Genomic DNA, 17,176 nt, shown 5'->3' with positions numbered 1-17,176 from the left:
GCAGTGCTGCTTTTTCTATCCTCACCCAAGGACATTTTAAAAATTGATTTTAGAGAGAGGAAGGGAGCAGGAGAGAGAGATTGATCTGTTATTTCCCGTACGCGCCTCGACTGGGGGTCAAAACTGCAACCTGGTTATGTGCCCTGACAATTGAACCCACAATCTTTTTGGCATCCAGGACGATGGACACGCCAACCAACTGAGCCACCCGGCCAGGGCACTGGTATTCATAGCAGACCAAGACCTGTCTCTAAGGCCTCTCTGCCCCACGGACCCACACCCGACACCGAGCTTCTGGGCCCAGACCCAGAGCTGGGCTCCCTTCCAAAGTTCCCTTAAAGCTGCACCTGAGAGACGCAGACGCCTCTGAGTATGGCCTGCCGGGGTTCCCTGCCTCCCTCAGGAAAAGGGACCTCGTTCCGGGAGGCATCTCCGGGTCTGGGTGCCTGGGGAGGCCCAGGAGACCAGCCTTTGAGGCGGATTGGCACAATGGAAAGTCAGATCTGGGGTGATCTTCCCCACCGCCTAGTTTTGTGTCCCCGGAACCTCCCTGGGCCTCAGACTTCAGGTCCTTAAAGGCTCAGATAAAACTTACCATAACAATAACAGCAGCTAACATTACAGTGCAGGCGCTGGGCCAGAAGTTTCTATGGACTGCCTCCTCAGTCCTCATCACCACCCTATAAGGAATGGACTCATCAGCCCATTTTACAGATGAGGAAACCAGAGTCCTGGCAGGCCAAGTGGCTTTCCAAAGGTCACACACTGGAGCCACCTATTGGTTTGGGTGGAGTTTGGGAGCTGAGGCACAGGAAGTGCTGGGTGCCCTGTCAGTAACCAGCCGTGCTAATGCCAGCCTGGGGGGGGGGGGGGGGGGGAGCCCTCACCTCCAGCTTGGCCTCCTGCTCCCGGTGGGGGAAGTCCAAGGTGGGTGTCCCTTACCTGGCACCCTTTATCCCTAAGGCAGGCCCCGCCCTTACAAATTTGCAGGAGGACAAGCCTGTTTGGGAGGCCCAGCCCAAATGTGAGAGCAGTTTGGAACTGAAACTTGTTCCCCTCCCCCCTCTGGCCCAGAATGTCTCCCCTTTTCCCTTCCCGGGGAAGTGAGGGTGTGCCCTTCTCCGCAGGGAGAGTGCCAGGCCAGGCAGCGCCCCCAGCCCACAGCTGCTGACTCACTCCAGCTGGGTGTGGGGGCCTAGAGGGCAGTGCCTCGCGCTTGGGCGGGTGTGGGCTGTGTGCACTATGACAAGGCCACCTCCTCTCTCCTCTGGCTCTGGGACCAGAGGAGGCTGGGGGCGCTGACCAAGGAGCAGATTCACAGGCTCAGAGCCCTCCTGGGACAAGGCCAGTGACCCAGTGTGTTCCTGGGCCTCTTGGAAATGGCCCTGCCCCCTTCCCTGGGAGAGTGTTGGAGAGACAGCCCCCCCCACCCTCTTGCCTGGGAAGTTTTCCCAGCCTCTCTGAGCTTCAACAAAAGGCTCTCTGTGCCCTGTTTACCCGCTGCCCTGCCTGCTGCCACGCTCAGGTGTGGAAGCCAAATCTCTGTAGGCTACAGGGGGCTGGAGCTTGCTGGGTGGTCTTACTCCGGGACTGAGGGGGCAGCGTGACTCCTCTTCTGTCCATAAGAAGCTTAAGGAGGAAATCAACAACGGGGACCAGGCTTAATACCCAAGGGGTGGTCCTGGGGGCCTCTAGGTGTCTGGTCTGGCCTGTAGGTATTTGTGTTTTCAGCTCAGCCCTCACCTGGTGTTCACACACACACACACACACACCAAATCCCGGGCGGTTTTCTGCCCTGGCAGCTGGGTGTGGTAACTATAGCGTGCCTTCCTCTGTGTCAGACTTGGGTTCACACAATATGCATCGTCTTATGTGTCATCCTCACAATAAGCCTCTGAGGTAGGGACTGTAACAGTTCCCTCTTACAGTTGAGGACACTGAGGCTCAGAGGGGAAAAGCCGTGGGTCTGAACTCACCCACCCTGAGACTCGCTCCCCCAGTGAGGACTGTGCCTGGTGAGTGCCTGCTCCCTGGGAAGGCCCGGCAGGAGCGCCTGGCCTTTTTCTAACGCAGTGGATGGCAGGTACTTCTCGTAAACTTTTACGATCCTCAGAAACCACACAGTGAGGAAGGCTTTGGCCTTTTCCCAAGTATTTTTTCCTCCTTATAAAAGTACCAGATTTGCCTGGCACGGTGTGCTTCTGTGGTTGAGCATCGGCCTATGAACTGGGAAGTCACGGTTTGATTCCTGGTCAGGGCACATGCCTGGGTTGTGGGCTCGATCCCCAGTGAGGGTTATACAGGAGGCAGCTGATCAGTGATTCTCGCCATGGATATTTCTCTCTCCCTCTCCCTTCCACTTTGAAATCAATAAAAACATTTTTAAAAATAAAATAAATAATTTGCCTGGGGTTATGGAATTGTTTCATGGTAGGGCTGGATTTGAACCTGAGTCTCCCCAACTCCAAAGCTCTTGCTCTTTGCACTCCTGAGATCAGCCGGCGGCCCAGGGGAGAGTGGGGCCCTCCCGGTTGCTTCTCTGACTCGCAGGAGCAGGGATGCTGCAGCCCAGCTGCAGGAACCTGAGCCCACTTCTCCCTGCCTGGCTGCACCCTGCCCACTTCCACATCTCCCTGGGGGCAGGGCAGGGTCAGGATCAGGAAGGGTGACACTGAACCTGCTCGTCCTCAGAGACCGCAGGTGCCGCTGCACCCGTGAGCAGCAGGCCAGTTGGAAGGGAGCTGAACCTGCTGCCCTGGCGACCAGTCCAGTTGCCACTGCCTCCAGCTGAGCCCGGCAGGTGTGAGAACCAGAGAGAAGGCCAACCAGGATGATTGTTTTGGTAAATTTTGTATGAAATAGTTTAAGCACACAGAAAAGTATAAAACTAAAACACATTTTTATATTCAAGACTTGATTTTTGCAATAATTGCTCCCGATCTCTCTCATTATTTCAGGCGCAAGTAAGGCATCTTTTCCAATGCCATTTTCTCCCCACTGAGTGAAATTATTACCTTGATTTTGGGACCCACGGTGCATGTTTTTATGCCGTCACTACACGTGGTATACACATGATGGAAAACCTTATGTAACGTGTGTATTGGTCTACAGCTTGTTTTCAGCTCGTTTTTGAGGCCTGTCTATCCAGGTAGCGTTTTCTTTGCTTCCCTGTTCAGTTGTATGTTAGAGCAGTTTATCCTCCCGCCCCTTGATGATGTTTAGCGTGTTGCTGACGTTTTGCTATTAGGAACAGCAAACTGTCCAGTGAGCATCCCTGTGCGTGGCCTCACATGTATGTGTAAAGCTGTTCTCCAAGAGCTGCAACTCGGAGAAATTGCTGGCCTGTGGGACCTGTGTGTCCGACCGTCCTCTAGGAATTCAACATTGCTGCCAGGCGCAGGGGAGTGAAATGGCATCTGATTGTTCTAATTTGCATTCCCTGATTAGTAGTGAGATTAATAATTACTTCATGCATTAATTTCCACTTGCATTTTTTTCTTTAACTTGTCTATTTATATATTTGGCCAATTTGTTTTCCTCCAATTGATTGGTTTTTTTTGTTTTCAATTCTCACCTGAGGCTTTTTTAAAAATTGATTTTAGAGAAAGAAAGGGAGGGAGGGAGAGACAGACAGACAGACATTGATGTGCGAGAGAAACATTGATCTGTTGCCTCCCATATGTGCCTCAACTGGGGATCGAGCCCGAAACCTGGGTATGTGCCCTGACCGGGAATGGGACTCGCCACCTTTCGGTGTATGGGACAGCGCTCCAACCAACTGAGCCACACCATCCAGGGCTTGACTGCCCTTTTTCTTATGGTTCTAGGAGTTGTTTGATTTGTGATCACACGCCCCTTGGTACCTTGACCACCTTTTACAGAATATGGGTACATCTGTAACAGATTCTCTGCTCCCTTCCAGACAGGGACACTGAGGCCCTCGCAGAGAAGCCGTTTCCACTCCTCTGCTAGGAGGCACTGCTGGCTCTGGAGGGCTGAGCGAGGGAGGGGCGGATGCACTGTCTGCAGGAAATGCCCTGAACAGGCCTTCCCATGGCTAGAAGGAAAGGCCCCACTCCCCTGACTCTGCCCCCTTTCCTTCCGTGCTCTCCTGACCACGCCCGGTGTGTCCCAGGGGCAGCTGTCAGGTGAGGTCTGCTCGAGCTGAAGGGCCTCCTGGAGGAGATCCAATGTGAAGGTGCCCTCTGTAACTTACTGTCCTTGAGCCTCAGTTTCCCTATCTGTAAAATGGGCATGAGGAATATTATCCAGCCTAAAAAGGAAGGGCATTGTGATACATGCTGCATCATGGGTGCACCTGAGGACATTATGTTAAGTGAAACAAGCCAGTCACAGAAGGACACGTAGTGTGTGAGTCCACTGATAGGAGGGCCCAGGGTTGTCAGATTGATGGAAAGTAGGATGGTGGTTGCCAGGGGTTGGGGGGTGGGAGAGCTTGGGGAGTTGGTGTTTAATGGGGACAGTTTATGTGACTGCACTTAAGGCTACTGAACTGTACACCTGAAAATGTTAAAATGGTAAGTTTTATGTTGTACGTGTTTTACTACAAGAAAAAACTTTGAGGAGAAAAATGGCACCAAAACAATGTGCACCTCCTGGGCTTGGGAAGCTTCTGGGCGCGGCCCTCAGTCAGCCTGGGAATGGGGAGCTGCTCTAACTGGGTGTCTGGGTGTTGAGTCACGTTGAGTCACCGGCTCTGGGGCCGGTCGCTGCAGGGAGCTCCCTACCTGTGGGGGACCCGTCGCTTCCCCAGGGCCCTTGGGGTTGGGCTGCTCCCTCCTGCTGCCCTTGCAGCCCAGGTCTGCAACCGAGGCTGCCTCTCCTCCCTGCCACCCCTGCGGCCACCCCCTTGCTACACCCACTCTGGCCCTATGCCCCTCTCAGGGCGCTCTTGAGACCCTCAGAATTTATTGACCACCTACTGTGTGCTGAAGACTCCTGTCCCCGTGAGCATCTGGTCCTCTCCCAGGTGGTGAAGAGCTTGAGGAGAGTTGTGCACCAGCCAGAACTGACTGCCTGCCCCACTCTGCACTAAGCTCTGCAAAAGCATGAAGGTGCATGGACTCCTCCCAGCAGCCAGGGCGGTGTCCTGCCCTCGTGTTTGTGCAGAACCTGAAGCTGCAAGCCCGTGCGGAGCTTGCCCAAGGCCCACCTTGAAGCCTCCTCAGCACGAAGTTGGCATCCATCTCTTCTGTAGCACAGGTGCCCTCCCTGCACACGGGTGCGGTTATTCGGCACTCCGCTGCCCCTCCCACCCGTCTCCGCACTCACACTGGACCTAGAGGCCCTGCAGCGGGGGACACACCTTGGTCACTTTTATTGCCCCACAGGACCAAGCCAAGGGCTAAGCAGAGTTCAGGGTGTGCTTCGAGTCCAGGTGAGTGACAGTGGAGGGGTGAGAGCCAGGCATCTGGGACAGAGCAGACCGGACTGTTTCCCGCGCCTCTGAGCCTCATGCTCCCTGGAAACAGCTGTGAACAGTTCCCGCCTCAGAGCCAGGGGTCAGGAAGGCAGCATGTGCAAAGCCCAGGATAGCAGGGCCCAGAGGCCTCCTCGCTGGGAGGCTGGGCGTTCTCGGTCCTGACACACCCACTCCCCCTTTGAAACCACATCCTGCCTGGTCATACACTGCCGCCACCCCCCACGCCTGACATCCTGCCATGGCCCACTCATTCTGGATTCTCCAGGGCAGGCTGCCGCAGGCCCTCTCCTCTTGGTCCCGCCTCTCTTCCGGTCCCCAGGCATTGGGTGTCCCCCTGGAGGAGGACTTGGGGAGCCAGGAGGGGTGGGTCGAATGTCCGGGTGTCTGGGCCGGAGGCTGGCTACTTGATTCAGCAGGCCCCCCCTGGAGTGCCACCTTCCCAGGAGTGGGTGGTGTGGAGCCAGCTGGTCATTAGAGGGCCTGGGCCTTCCTATGGGGCGGGCAGCTCCTGGCCTGCGCCTCTTGGCCTCACAGGAGGGCTGACCTGGGATGGAGCCACCCGCCCAGGCGGACCTGGTGTCTGCTGGCCCCGCAGTGACCTGGCTCGGGGGGCGGGAAGCTGCACTCCTGTGCTCTGTCTCTCGGTACCGCTGCTGCAGGGGCCTCTGGGCAGGTGGCGAGAAGGCCAGACCTTGGTAAGGACCCAAGCGGGAGGTAGACAGATATTCGGGGGCATGGCCTCGGCTCTGCCCTCAGTTTATAAGAGTGACGTTGGGCGGGTGGATTGACCTCTCTGGGCCTTAGTTCCCCGTCTGCGGAATGGGGCTGCAGGTAGGCCCTCCTTCCTGGCATCTAAGGGATTCCACGAGGGGACCCCATGGTGAGGGCCAGCTCGGTGCCTGCACACGTCCATCTCAGTGCCCCAGTTTTTCCATGGTCCTATTTTGCTTTCCTTCTGTCCTCCCCACCCATCCCAGCATGCTCAGTCTAGAAGGACAAGATGGGAAGTTTGCAGGGAAGCCCTGTTTCATGAAACATTCATTACTATTGTCATTATTTATATTATTAGTAATCAAAATAAGGTGGTCCAGTCCCATAACCTGGACACCCTTGTTCCTCTCCCAAGAGAAACAGGTCCATTTGTCAAAACACAGGATTTAACCTTCATCTAAAGTCTAGATGACAAAATAGGGTGTAAAGCAAAATCACAATTTTATTTTAAGAAATATACACAGAAAGGACTAGGATGTTATTGCTCATTGAAAAGTTAACAGTGGTAGCCCTGGGGGTGTTTTCACAGGGGATTTCACTTCTCGCCTCTGCGTTCTCCCGTGAGCATCAGTACCTTTCTCATCCCATTTGTCTTACACTGCTCGTTACACCGTGCCTTGGCAGAGCGACCACGGAGGAGAGGCCTTGCACACGTTTATTCGGTGGCACTCCTCCTGTACGCCACTGGCTGGAGTTCCTGAATGTGGCTTCTAAGCTAGTGTTTCCCAAACTTGGCCAATCATTAGTGTCACCGAAGTCACGTATTAAAAAATCACCACCCCCCTAAAAAAAAAAAAAATCAAATTCCTGGCTTTATCCGAGATCCGCGGAATAGGACTCTTCTGGGACAGACCCTGCTGCTACTGCTTTTAATTTCTTTATACACACACGTGGACGGACATGACCAGCGATCATTTTCCATAGTGCATATTCATGATCTTGTCCTCCTGCTCCAGGCTGAGAACGGCTTGTTCTCTCGTCCCCTCACCCAGGAGCTCCTCCTACTGTGTGTGTTTTCCGGTCCCTCCAGTGCTCCCGGAATCCTGTATGGACATAACTATATGCACACACTTAGGAGCGCTCAGACTTCCCTATTTGGTTTACAAAAGTGAGTTCACATTAAGCCCCCTCTCTGCATTTGGCTTTTCTCAGACTCTGCAGACATCTCTTCAGGTCACTGGCGCAGCTTCGCGGCAGCTGGCTCCGAGTGAACTGGTGGCTTCAACAAGCCCCTGCAGTTGGTCTGATCAGTAAGAGCAAGCATGTCAAACTCAATGGCTAACACGGGCCAAATAAAGGAGGCATACGGCCCGCGGGCCACGAGTTCGACATGCTTGAGTAAGAGGAGAGGGTCCAGCCAGATATCCCAAATGCTCCTGTGAGCCTGAATTGGCCATCTGTCAGCGTGGGTCCTCACCTCAGTGCTCAGTCTTCCTGTCTGTTAAATGGGAAGGCTGCCTGCCGTCCCACAGTGGTTTCCCAGCCACCTGGTGACCGTGTGGTTTCTGGAGGAAGGCTGATCCGGGGGCTGCCCCACGAGTGGCCAGGCTCTGGCTCCCCGCTAGACTCGAGGTGGAATTTTGGACAGCGAGTCCATTGTCTCCTTCCCTTGACCCCCGGGTCCCAGAAAGCCAGGCTACCCTGCAGTAACCCCCTCGTATGGGTGCCTTTCAGGTTGAACCATGATTCCAGTGACAGAGCTCCGCTACTTTGCGGACACACAGCCAGCGTACCGGATCCTGAAGCCGTGGTGGGACGTGTTCACCGACTACATCTCCATTGTCATGCTGATGATCGCAGTCTTTGGGGGCACGCTGCAGGTCACCCAGGACAAGATGATCTGCCTGCCTTGTAAGTGGGTCACCAAGGACTCCTGCAATGACTCTTTCCGGAGCTGGGCAGAGCCCATCTACTCCAACTCCACTATCCTGCCGATTGCTGACACCGGCCCCACGGGCATCAAGTACGACCTGGATCGGCACCAGTACAACTACGTGGACGCTGTGTGCTATGAGAACCGCCTGCACTGGTTCGCCAAGTACTTCCCCTACCTGGTGCTTCTGCACACACTCATCTTCCTGGCCTGCAGCAACTTCTGGTTCAAGTTCCCGCGCACCAGCTCGAAGCTGGAGCACTTTGTGTCTATCCTGCTCAAGTGCTTTGACTCGCCTTGGACCACGCGGGCCCTGTCGGAGACGGTGGTAGAGGAGAGCGACCCCAAGCCGACCTTTAGCAAGATGAACGGCTCCATGGACAAGAAGTCCTCGACGGTCAGCGAGGACGTGGAGGCCACGGTGCCCATGCTGCAGCGGACCAAGTCCCGGATCGAGCAGGGCATCGTGGACCGCTCGGAGACAGGCGTGCTGGACAAGAAGGAGGGGGAGCAGGCCAAGGCGCTGTTCGAGAAGGTGAAGAAGTTCCGGACCCACGTGGAGGAGGGGGACATCGTGTACCGCCTCTACATGCGGCAGACCATCATCAAGGTGATCAAGTTCATCCTCATCATCTGCTACACCGTCTACTACGTGCACAACATCAAGTTCGACGTGGACTGCACTGTGGACATCGAGAGCCTGACGGGCTACCGCACCTACCGGTGTGCCCACCCCCTGGCCACGCTCTTCAAGATCCTGGCGTCCTTCTACATCAGCCTGGTCATCTTCTACGGCCTCATCTGCATGTACACGCTGTGGTGGATGCTGCGCCGCTCCCTCAAGAAGTACTCCTTCGAGTCGATCCGCGAAGAGAGCAGCTACAGCGACATCCCCGACGTCAAGAATGACTTCGCCTTCATGCTCCACCTCATCGACCAGTACGACCCGCTCTACTCCAAGCGCTTCGCCGTCTTCCTGTCAGAGGTGAGCGAGAACAAGCTGCGGCAGCTGAACCTCAACAACGAGTGGACGCTGGACAAGCTGCGGCAGCGGCTCACCAAGAACGCGCAGGACAAGCTGGAGTTGCACCTGTTCATGCTCAGCGGCATCCCCGACACCGTGTTTGACCTGGTGGAGCTGGAGGTGCTGAAGCTGGAGCTGATCCCGGACGTGACCATCCCTCCCAGCATCGCCCAGCTCACGGGCCTCAAGGAGCTGTGGCTGTACCACACGGCGGCCAAGATCGAGGCGCCGGCCCTGGCCTTCCTGCGCGAGAACCTGCGGGCGCTGCACATCAAGTTCACGGACATTAAGGAGATCCCGCTGTGGATCTACAGCCTGAAGACGCTGGAGGAGCTGCACCTGACGGGCAACCTGAGCGCGGAGAACAACCGCTACATCGTCATCGACGGGCTGCGCGAGCTCAAGCGCCTCAAGGTGCTGCGGCTGAAGAGCAACCTGAGCAAGCTGCCGCAGGTGGTCACGGACGTGGGCGTGCACCTGCAGAAGCTGTCCATCAACAACGAGGGCACCAAGCTCATCGTCCTCAACAGCCTCAAGAAGATGGTCAACCTGACGGAGCTGGAACTGATCCGCTGTGACCTGGAGCGCATCCCCCACTCCATCTTCAGCCTCCACAACCTGCAGGAGATTGACCTCAAGGACAACAACCTCAAGACCATCGAGGAGATCATCAGCTTCCAGCACCTGCACCGCCTCACCTGCCTTAAGCTCTGGTACAACCACATCGCCTACATCCCCATCCAGATCGGCAACCTCACCAACCTCGAGCGCCTCTACCTGAACCGCAACAAGATCGAGAAGATCCCCCCCCAGCTCTTCTACTGCCGCAAGCTGCGCTACCTGGACCTCAGCCACAACAACCTGACCTTCCTCCCCGCCGACATTGGCCTCCTGCAGAACCTCCAGAACCTGGCGATCACAGCCAACCGGGTGAGTGGCCCCGCGCTGGCTCGGCATGCGGGTGGGCTCCGTGGCCCGTGGTGGGGGTGCTTAGGACCTTGGAGGAGCTTCTAAAAATACCGACTTCCCGGCCCCGCTGCAGACCTGCCAAGTCAGGACGGCAGGTTGGGAGCCTGTCTCTGCCACAGATGCTGCAGTTCTGCCAGGAGGGATGTGTGGTCACGTGGGGTGTGTCCCCAAGGTGCCCTTGTGCAGGTTTCTCATAAGGGATGTGCCGGGCAGGAGGTCCAAGGCCTGTGGTTCTCTCTCTGTCCATCTCAGGGTTGGGGTGTAGGAGGCGGGACCTAGCCTGGACCTAGCGGTATTTCCTCAGCTGTCCCAGACCAGATTTGGAGCTGAAGCGTCAGTCTGGGTCCAGCAGGAACAGGAACCACGGTGGCTGCTGTCCACCGAGGGGAAGCCAAGCCGCCTCCACAGCTCCTAGTGCGCTGCTCTCCCCTCTCCCTCTGCATGTGGGTGGTGGAGGGCAGAGTTGGGCTTGATTGGGGCTGCCTGTCACCACCTGCTCTCTGGAGAGGAAACTGCAAACCGTTTGGGAGGCCACGCCCGGAGACCGTTGCAGTCCCTTGCGGTGGCCCCTCGCCTGGCTTGGGAAGCCCCCCACCCAAGGCCCCTCCGTAGAGGCAGGTGGGTGGGTTCGGGGCAGGGCGCGCCTGCGGTTTTGTGGTCTGGCCTCTGCAGTAGCAAAGCACAGCCGCTGAGGGGCCCTCCCCCCGCCCGGGGGCCTGCGGGAGGTCGACAGTGGAAGGAACAGGTCGTCTGAGTCCCTCCTCTCAAGGTGGAAGCTCCTAGTGGGCAGCAATGGGTTCTGTGGCCAGGGGCTGGGACGCCCAGAATGGGGCCGATTCAGACACCCCTTCTGTGCCTCATGGAACACAGAGGCATAGAGCAGCCCCGTTGGTTAGAGACTTGCTGTGTCAGCCCTGGGAGGGCAGTGTCCCTGCATCCCTCACGTCCCAGCAGCCCCCGAAACGCCCCTGCCCAGGAAAGGACACGCCTCTCCGGTGTCACTCAGGCTGCGGAGTCCAGGTGCACCATTTAGAAGCGCCCCCCTCTTCCCTAAGCCTCTCTGACTGCAAACTGTTGTGCCCAGATTTCAAGATTCCCAAGAAACCACATCAGGGAGCCAATTCGATGTAAAAACATAAGAATCTGTATTCAAGCTAGCTTGGGCCCCCCATCCATATCAAGGCAAAACCAAATGGCTGAGCGCCTCAACCCCGCCCGAAGACCGGTTATATAGGGGGGGGGGGGGGGGGGTTGGAGAAAGGGGAGGAGAAAGAACTGTGCTCTGCCGCCTGGGTGTGGCTAGCAGAGTAGGACGTGGCCCCCTACCCTGGGGCAACCTAGCCCTCGCCCTTTCACAAACAACCTGTCTCCATATGTCAGAGATGGTGGCAGACCCTGCTCCCTCCTCCACGTTAGGACTGTGAGACTACCTAAGAGTGAACAAGGGAGAAGGCCAGATCCCAGGTGGCTTCACCCTGAGAATCTGCCCCCAGAGCCGGGCGGGTGTGCTCACCCGGAAAGTGGAACTCCTGCGGAGAAGCCATGTTTGGAGAGCTCCCAACCCCAGCCCTTCGTTAAAGGTGTGAGGGGCCAGGTGGTGGCCCCAGAACGCAGCCCCAGCCCAGGGCTTGATGGGCTCTCCCACCAGGTGGAGGGTGCGGGCAGCGGCCAGCCTGGCTCCCCATCCTGTCCCCGACCCCAGCTGCTCAGCCCAAGTGTGCCTGTGAGGTCATGTCTGCTGGCTGAGGTCACCCTCAGGAAGGGGGCTGGTGGCAGGCAGGCATGCTGTCTGCAGGAAGGAGCCCCTCTGACACCCTGGTCAGTGCATTGCTTCATCACATCCTGTCCCGCCCCCGGGAATGCCGGGGCCTCACAGGGAAAATAGCTCCCTTGGGCCAGCCCTGGTGGGCTCCTCCTCTGAAGCTGGAGCCCCTCTCTGTCCTCAGGGCCTGATGGTTCCTTCGGGGCCTGATGGTTCCTTGTGGGCCGCCTGGGAGTGGCCCAGCTCAGGCCCAGGTTTAAATGGTGCTAAGGAGTTCCTTGACAGAGCAGGCATTCGTTTGTCCACTCGCTCGCTCACTCATTTGTTCACCGACTTGGCCAGTGTTTCTGAGCACTCTCAGTGTGAGTGAGGGGCTGGGGACACAGGCGTGGACAAGGCCCACGGTCTGCCCATCTGAGCTCACTGTCTGGTGGGGAAAGACACTTAGCACAGTGTGGCAGCAGCACCGAGTAACCTCAACCCGGACTAACCCAGGGCTGTGGGCCTCCTGGAGGAAGCAGTTCCACCCGGCCCTGCAGGATGAGGAGGGTTAGCCAGGTGAGAAGGGGAGTCCAGTAGGTCCCATCCCTGAGTAACTGAAAGCCGAGGGGGAGGAGGGGGAGGAGGGGGAAGAGGGGAGGAGGGGGAGGAGGGCGAGGAGGGGAGGAGGAAAGGAAGGCCAGGAGGCCGAGGAGGGGGAGGAGGGGGAGGAGGGGGAGGTGGGCGAGGAGGGGGAGGAGGGGGAGGAGGGCGAGGAACGTGAGCCACCCCTGGAACGTGGACTCCCCTGAGGGCAGGCCCAGGCCCCACCAGGACTGGGGGAGCATCCTGTTCCTCCCACTCGCTTTCAGTGAGCGAGTCTTTATTTCGTTTCCATTCCTCTTACCGCCACAGACTCTCAGGACAAGGACCTGGGCTTTTTCTGTCCAGTGCAAATGGGCTGAGCTCTTGCTGATGAAGGAATAGAGGAGCAAGCTGACGGGCAGTGTAGAGATTGCTCTTGCTGCCCCGTGAGGGGTGGGTTCGGGGGGCGGGGGGCAAGGTGAGCATCAGGTGCTGATAGAAGCTGTGCAGCTGCAGGGGAGGGGCACGCCTGCGCTGGCAGAGGCTGCAGGGAAGGGGAGACAGGATTTCCAGACTTTGGGTAGAGCTCACAGAACATGGGCTGGTTGGAGACAGGATTTCCAGACTTTGGGTAGAGCTCACAGAACGTGGGCTGGGTTTCTCACCTGGCTGCCCGGGTAGGTAGGTGGATGGTCACTGAGACAGGACACAGGAGGAGGCGCGGGTTTCGAGAGGAGATTGTATGTCCGGTGCTGGGTGTCTGGGCCTGGGACGTCCAAGAGGCCATGTTGAGTCGGCACAAAGCCCCAGGTGTCATCGCCCAGGCTCGGGGAAGGCAGGCAGTCTGGCTGGAGCTTCCAGGTAGATGCAGAAGGGCAAGGCCAGGCAGGGGTGTGGGCTCAGGGCAGCGAGGGAGTCGGGAAAGGAGAACGGGTTTCAAGGGCGGATGGGGGAGGAAGCTGGATCCCAGCGGGCTGAGGAGAGAGGGCAACTTTCCAGATGTTTGTGGGGAGGCTGGAGAATGATGGAGCAGCCCCAGAGGCTGCTGGGAGGTTCTTTTTCAAAGTCAGGTAGACTGGAGGCCACTTCAGTGCTGGTGGGGGAGCCACTGAGATCCCTGAGGAGGTGGGACAGAGGAGGACGAACAGCACCCCAGGAGGAAGGGCAGGTGCAGAGGACAGGGGGCCGTGCAGGTGCAGAGCCACTGCAGCCCCTTCTCGTGTCTCTGGAGAGAGTTCCTGGCAGGGGCAGGGAGTGATCTGTCGCTCACCACCAGAGCCATTCCCGGGCTCTGACCACTGGCTGTGCCATCAGAGGGTGCCGCTGTGTGGGGAGTGGGGTGTCTGGGAAGCTCTGGCCCCTCGGTGCTGCTGGAGCCCATGTCCCGTCTGTCCTCTCGCCTTCATGTCCCTGAACTGGCCCATTCCTGACCATTGGGCACAGCGGTGGCCATTTTGGAAGCCCAGGCCAGGGGTCTCCATTAAAATGGCCGGTGTCCCTCCTAGCGTGGCCTCTGCCCAGCCCCGGCCACACTGTTTTCCTGCTGGAAGGACAAGGCCCTCACCGGGAATGAGTGTCCTCTCCCAAGGACGGTGGGGAGAGCGAGAACCTCTGAGGTGGAGTCCAGGTCCACCCAGAGGCCCCAGCTCAGCCGATCCCAGCCAAGAGGCACTGTCCGTTCAGCCTCTCATTCTGCAGCTGGGGACACTGAGGCCCAGGAGGGGAGGGCTTTGCCGGGCCGCCGAGTGCCGTGTTTGGCAGGGCTCTGAGTCAGCGGAAGCAAGGCTGCCCCTTCCTGGCTCGGCACGGTGCATTTCACTTCCCCAGCCTTGGCCGCCTCGGCAGGACAATGGGGACAGGGGCAGAGTAACCTTAGAGCCGGCAGGATTCCTCCTGTGCGCTACCTCTGAAGGGGGTCGTTTTAGGACAGACGTAGGACAGACGGGCTCCGTAAGAACTCGTGTTGCTCGCCGACACTCGGGGAAGGGCAGGGGAGAGGCTGGCCGTCCCTGTGTGCCCGCAGACAGCGCGTCCCCACTCGGGTCCGTGTTTGCTCCTTGTTCCACCAACAGTGCAGACACCTAGCAGAGTGTGTGCTGTTGAACCAGGTTCACCTGTTGACTCCACCTGCCAGGTGCGAACCGCTGGGCAAGTTAGCTTCTCTGGGCCTCAGTTACCCCATCTGTAAAATGGGACGAGTGTTCACAGAATAGTTATAGGTCCGTTCTAGGGTTAAAAGAGTGAAACCTGACTGAGTAGTAAGCTAATGAGTGTGGCCCATTATTCTGCTTTTGCAAAATCAGAAAGAGGGGAGTCTGACTTGCCACTGGGCTCCGTGCGCTCGTGAACAGCCTGTGACTTGACAGGAGAAAACGGAGGCCCCAGGAAGGGGGGTGACTCGGCTGGGATTCTCACGCCCATTGGCGAGCTCTCCCAGTTCTCAGCAACAGGGAAGGGTGTGGAATCTTCTCAGTGCCGCTCTGCTCTCATAGATGTTCTTAACCAGACAGGACCAACACAGCCTGGCTCCTGGTGAGCCCTGGGTGGTGGAGGAGGGGGTGTTGAGAGTAGCTGGCTAGCGGGATAGGCTTCTTAGGGTGCCAGGTGCTGGAGACAGCGGGGAACAAGGTGGACCCAGTCCTGCCCTCTCAGAGCTCAGAGTCCTGGGGTGACAGGTGATCAAGCAGTTTCACCATGGGGAGAGCAGTACTGCGGGGGGCACATGGTGCCAGAGATGACTCAGGAGGCTCCTGGAGGATATGACCACAGAGCTGAGCCTTCAGTGCAGGTGGAAGTGACTCAGAGTTTGGCCCAGATTGTGCTGGTGCTGGGCCCCCAGGGAGCTGGATGGGCCTCAGAGAAGGTGCCGGTGCCCAGGGGAGAGGGCCAGGGAGGGAAGCCTTGACCCAGAGGCCCTCAGGTCTGAGCGGTGCCCACCTCACCTTCCCCCTCCTTTCCCTCTAGATCGAGGCACTGCCCCCGGAGCTCTTCCAGTGCCGGAAGCTGCGGGCCCTGCACCTGGGCAACAACGTGCTGCAGTCGCTGCCCTCGCGGGTGGGCGAGCTGACCAACCTGACCCAGATCGAGCTGCGGGGCAACCGGCTGGAGTGCCTGCCCGTGGAGCTGGGCGAGTGCCCGCTGCTCAAGCGCAGCGGCCTGGTGGTGGAGGAGGACCTGTTCAACACGTTGCCACCCGAGGTGAAGGAGCGGCTGTGGAGGGCCGACAAGGAGCAGGCCTGAACCGTGGCGGACCACCGAGCACAGGCTGGCCCACAGTGGCCAGCAGTGGGACCACCGGCGCTTCCTCCAGCCCAGGAACCCAGAAACCCTGGGACAACCAGCCCAGCCTCTCGGCCAGGCAGGAGCCTGGGGTTGGCCGTGAGCTGGGCCAGGGTGACCGGGCAGTACCTGAGGGGCTGGCCCCTTTTCTCCCTCTGAGACTCGTGCCCCACAGGCGCCTGCTGGGGAGATAGACATCTGTCTCAGAGCTCAGTGTTCGGACAATCAGGCCTCCGCCCTGGAGGCCATCTCTGCCCCAGAGGCTGAGCCCATGCCAGAGGCCGGGACATCAACTTAGCTCTTGGTATTTATTTTTTTCCCCGCCTCCCGCTCCCTCCCTCCAGATAACTTACACATTCCCAGGAAAACAGCTCACAGGGGGCGTGAGGAAGAGTGGGCTGTTTTGCTTTTCCTTTGTGGCGCCGCCGCCAGCATTTAGTGCCCACCCAGACTTGAGCAGAGTGGCCAGAGCGAGCCAGCTGTGGACGGTCACCGCGTGGTGCCAGGCTGGGCTCTGGCGGCCCAGCCCGTGGAGAGCAGGCCACCAGGTGGGAAGGCCAGGCCTGGGGCTTGCCTCACCCGCTTGGGATTTTTTTTTTTTTTTTTTAAGTAAAACATTTTTTAAGCTTTGAAAATTGAGGGTTTGGGTATTAAAAAGAAAAAAACTTAAAAAAAAAAAAAAAAAGACACTAAAGGCCAGTGAGTTGGAGTCTCAGGGTGGGCGCAGCTTCCCCCGGCAGGACTGAGTGTTTCCTCCCCCCGGGGTGTCTTCCGAATCTGGTGACCTTGGTCCAGAGTTCTCTTTGTTCCTCTCCTCCCCTGGGGGCGGGCGGGGGGGCTTTTCTGTTTTGTTTTTGGTGTCTTGTTTTCCTTCTCCCCCATGTGTCTTGGCAGGCGCTCACTTCTGTGGCCGTTGGCCAGAGGGAATGTTCTGGAGCTGCCAAGATGGGAGGAGACTCGGGTTGGCTAATCCCGGACGACGGTGCTCCATCCTCCCTGTCCCTCGTCACAGTGTTAAGGAGCCAAGAGGAGCTACCTCGCCCGGACTCTGCTTCCCACCTCATGTGTCATGAGTGTGCCCAGTGCCACCACTCGCCCCAGCTGCTTCCGTCAGCACAGACTGTGGGAGGAGGCGGGACTGCGGGTGGGGGGGTCGCCCCTGGAAGAGCAGGCTCCCCAGGTTTGGGTTCCAGTTTCTGTCCCAGGCGCCTGCGCACGTGGCCCACTCGGCACCTGGTGGTGAGAAGCCACCTCACTTTAGATCAGTCAGCGGGGTCCCCGCCTTAGAGCAATCACTTGGACACTAAGGCACGTTTTAGCGTCTCTTGTCTTAACGATCACGTCTCTGTCCATTTGTGTGTTCTGCGTCGCGTCATTGAATGTTACCCTCAGAATAACGCACACTAGCCTCCGACAACCACGAAGCAATCCGTTACATGTGGGTCTGAACTTGTAGACTCGTTCAAATATCAAATAAATCTGTAACAGCAA

General features: G+C 58.0%; 1 protein-coding gene across 4 annotated transcripts in view; it reads left to right on the top strand.

The window, feature by feature from the left end:
- Positions 1-17,176, top strand: part of LRRC8A (leucine rich repeat containing 8 VRAC subunit A) — a 24,019-nt gene extending 6,843 nt beyond the window's left edge. For all 4 annotated transcript variants that reach the window (XM_070430506.1, XM_070430503.1, XM_070430504.1 and 1 more), the window contains 2 exons: positions 7,889-10,041; positions 15,371-17,176. In XM_070430506.1, the coding sequence (XP_070286607.1) occupies positions 7,897-10,041; positions 15,371-15,646 (2,421 nt within the window). In that variant the 5' untranslated portion in view covers positions 7,889-7,896 and the 3' untranslated portion in view covers positions 15,647-17,176. The remainder of the gene's footprint in view (positions 1-7,888; positions 10,042-15,370) is intronic.

This window comes from Myotis yumanensis, unplaced genomic scaffold (assembly GCF_028538775.1).
Source record: "Myotis yumanensis isolate MYYU_CA2020_CCGP unplaced genomic scaffold, mMyoYum1.0.hap1 SCAF_12, whole genome shotgun sequence".
Classification (NCBI taxonomy): Eukaryota; Metazoa; Chordata; class Mammalia; order Chiroptera; family Vespertilionidae; genus Myotis; species Myotis yumanensis.
The sequence above is the reverse complement of the archived record's forward strand: the minus strand, read 5'-3'. Positions and strand labels throughout refer to the sequence as shown.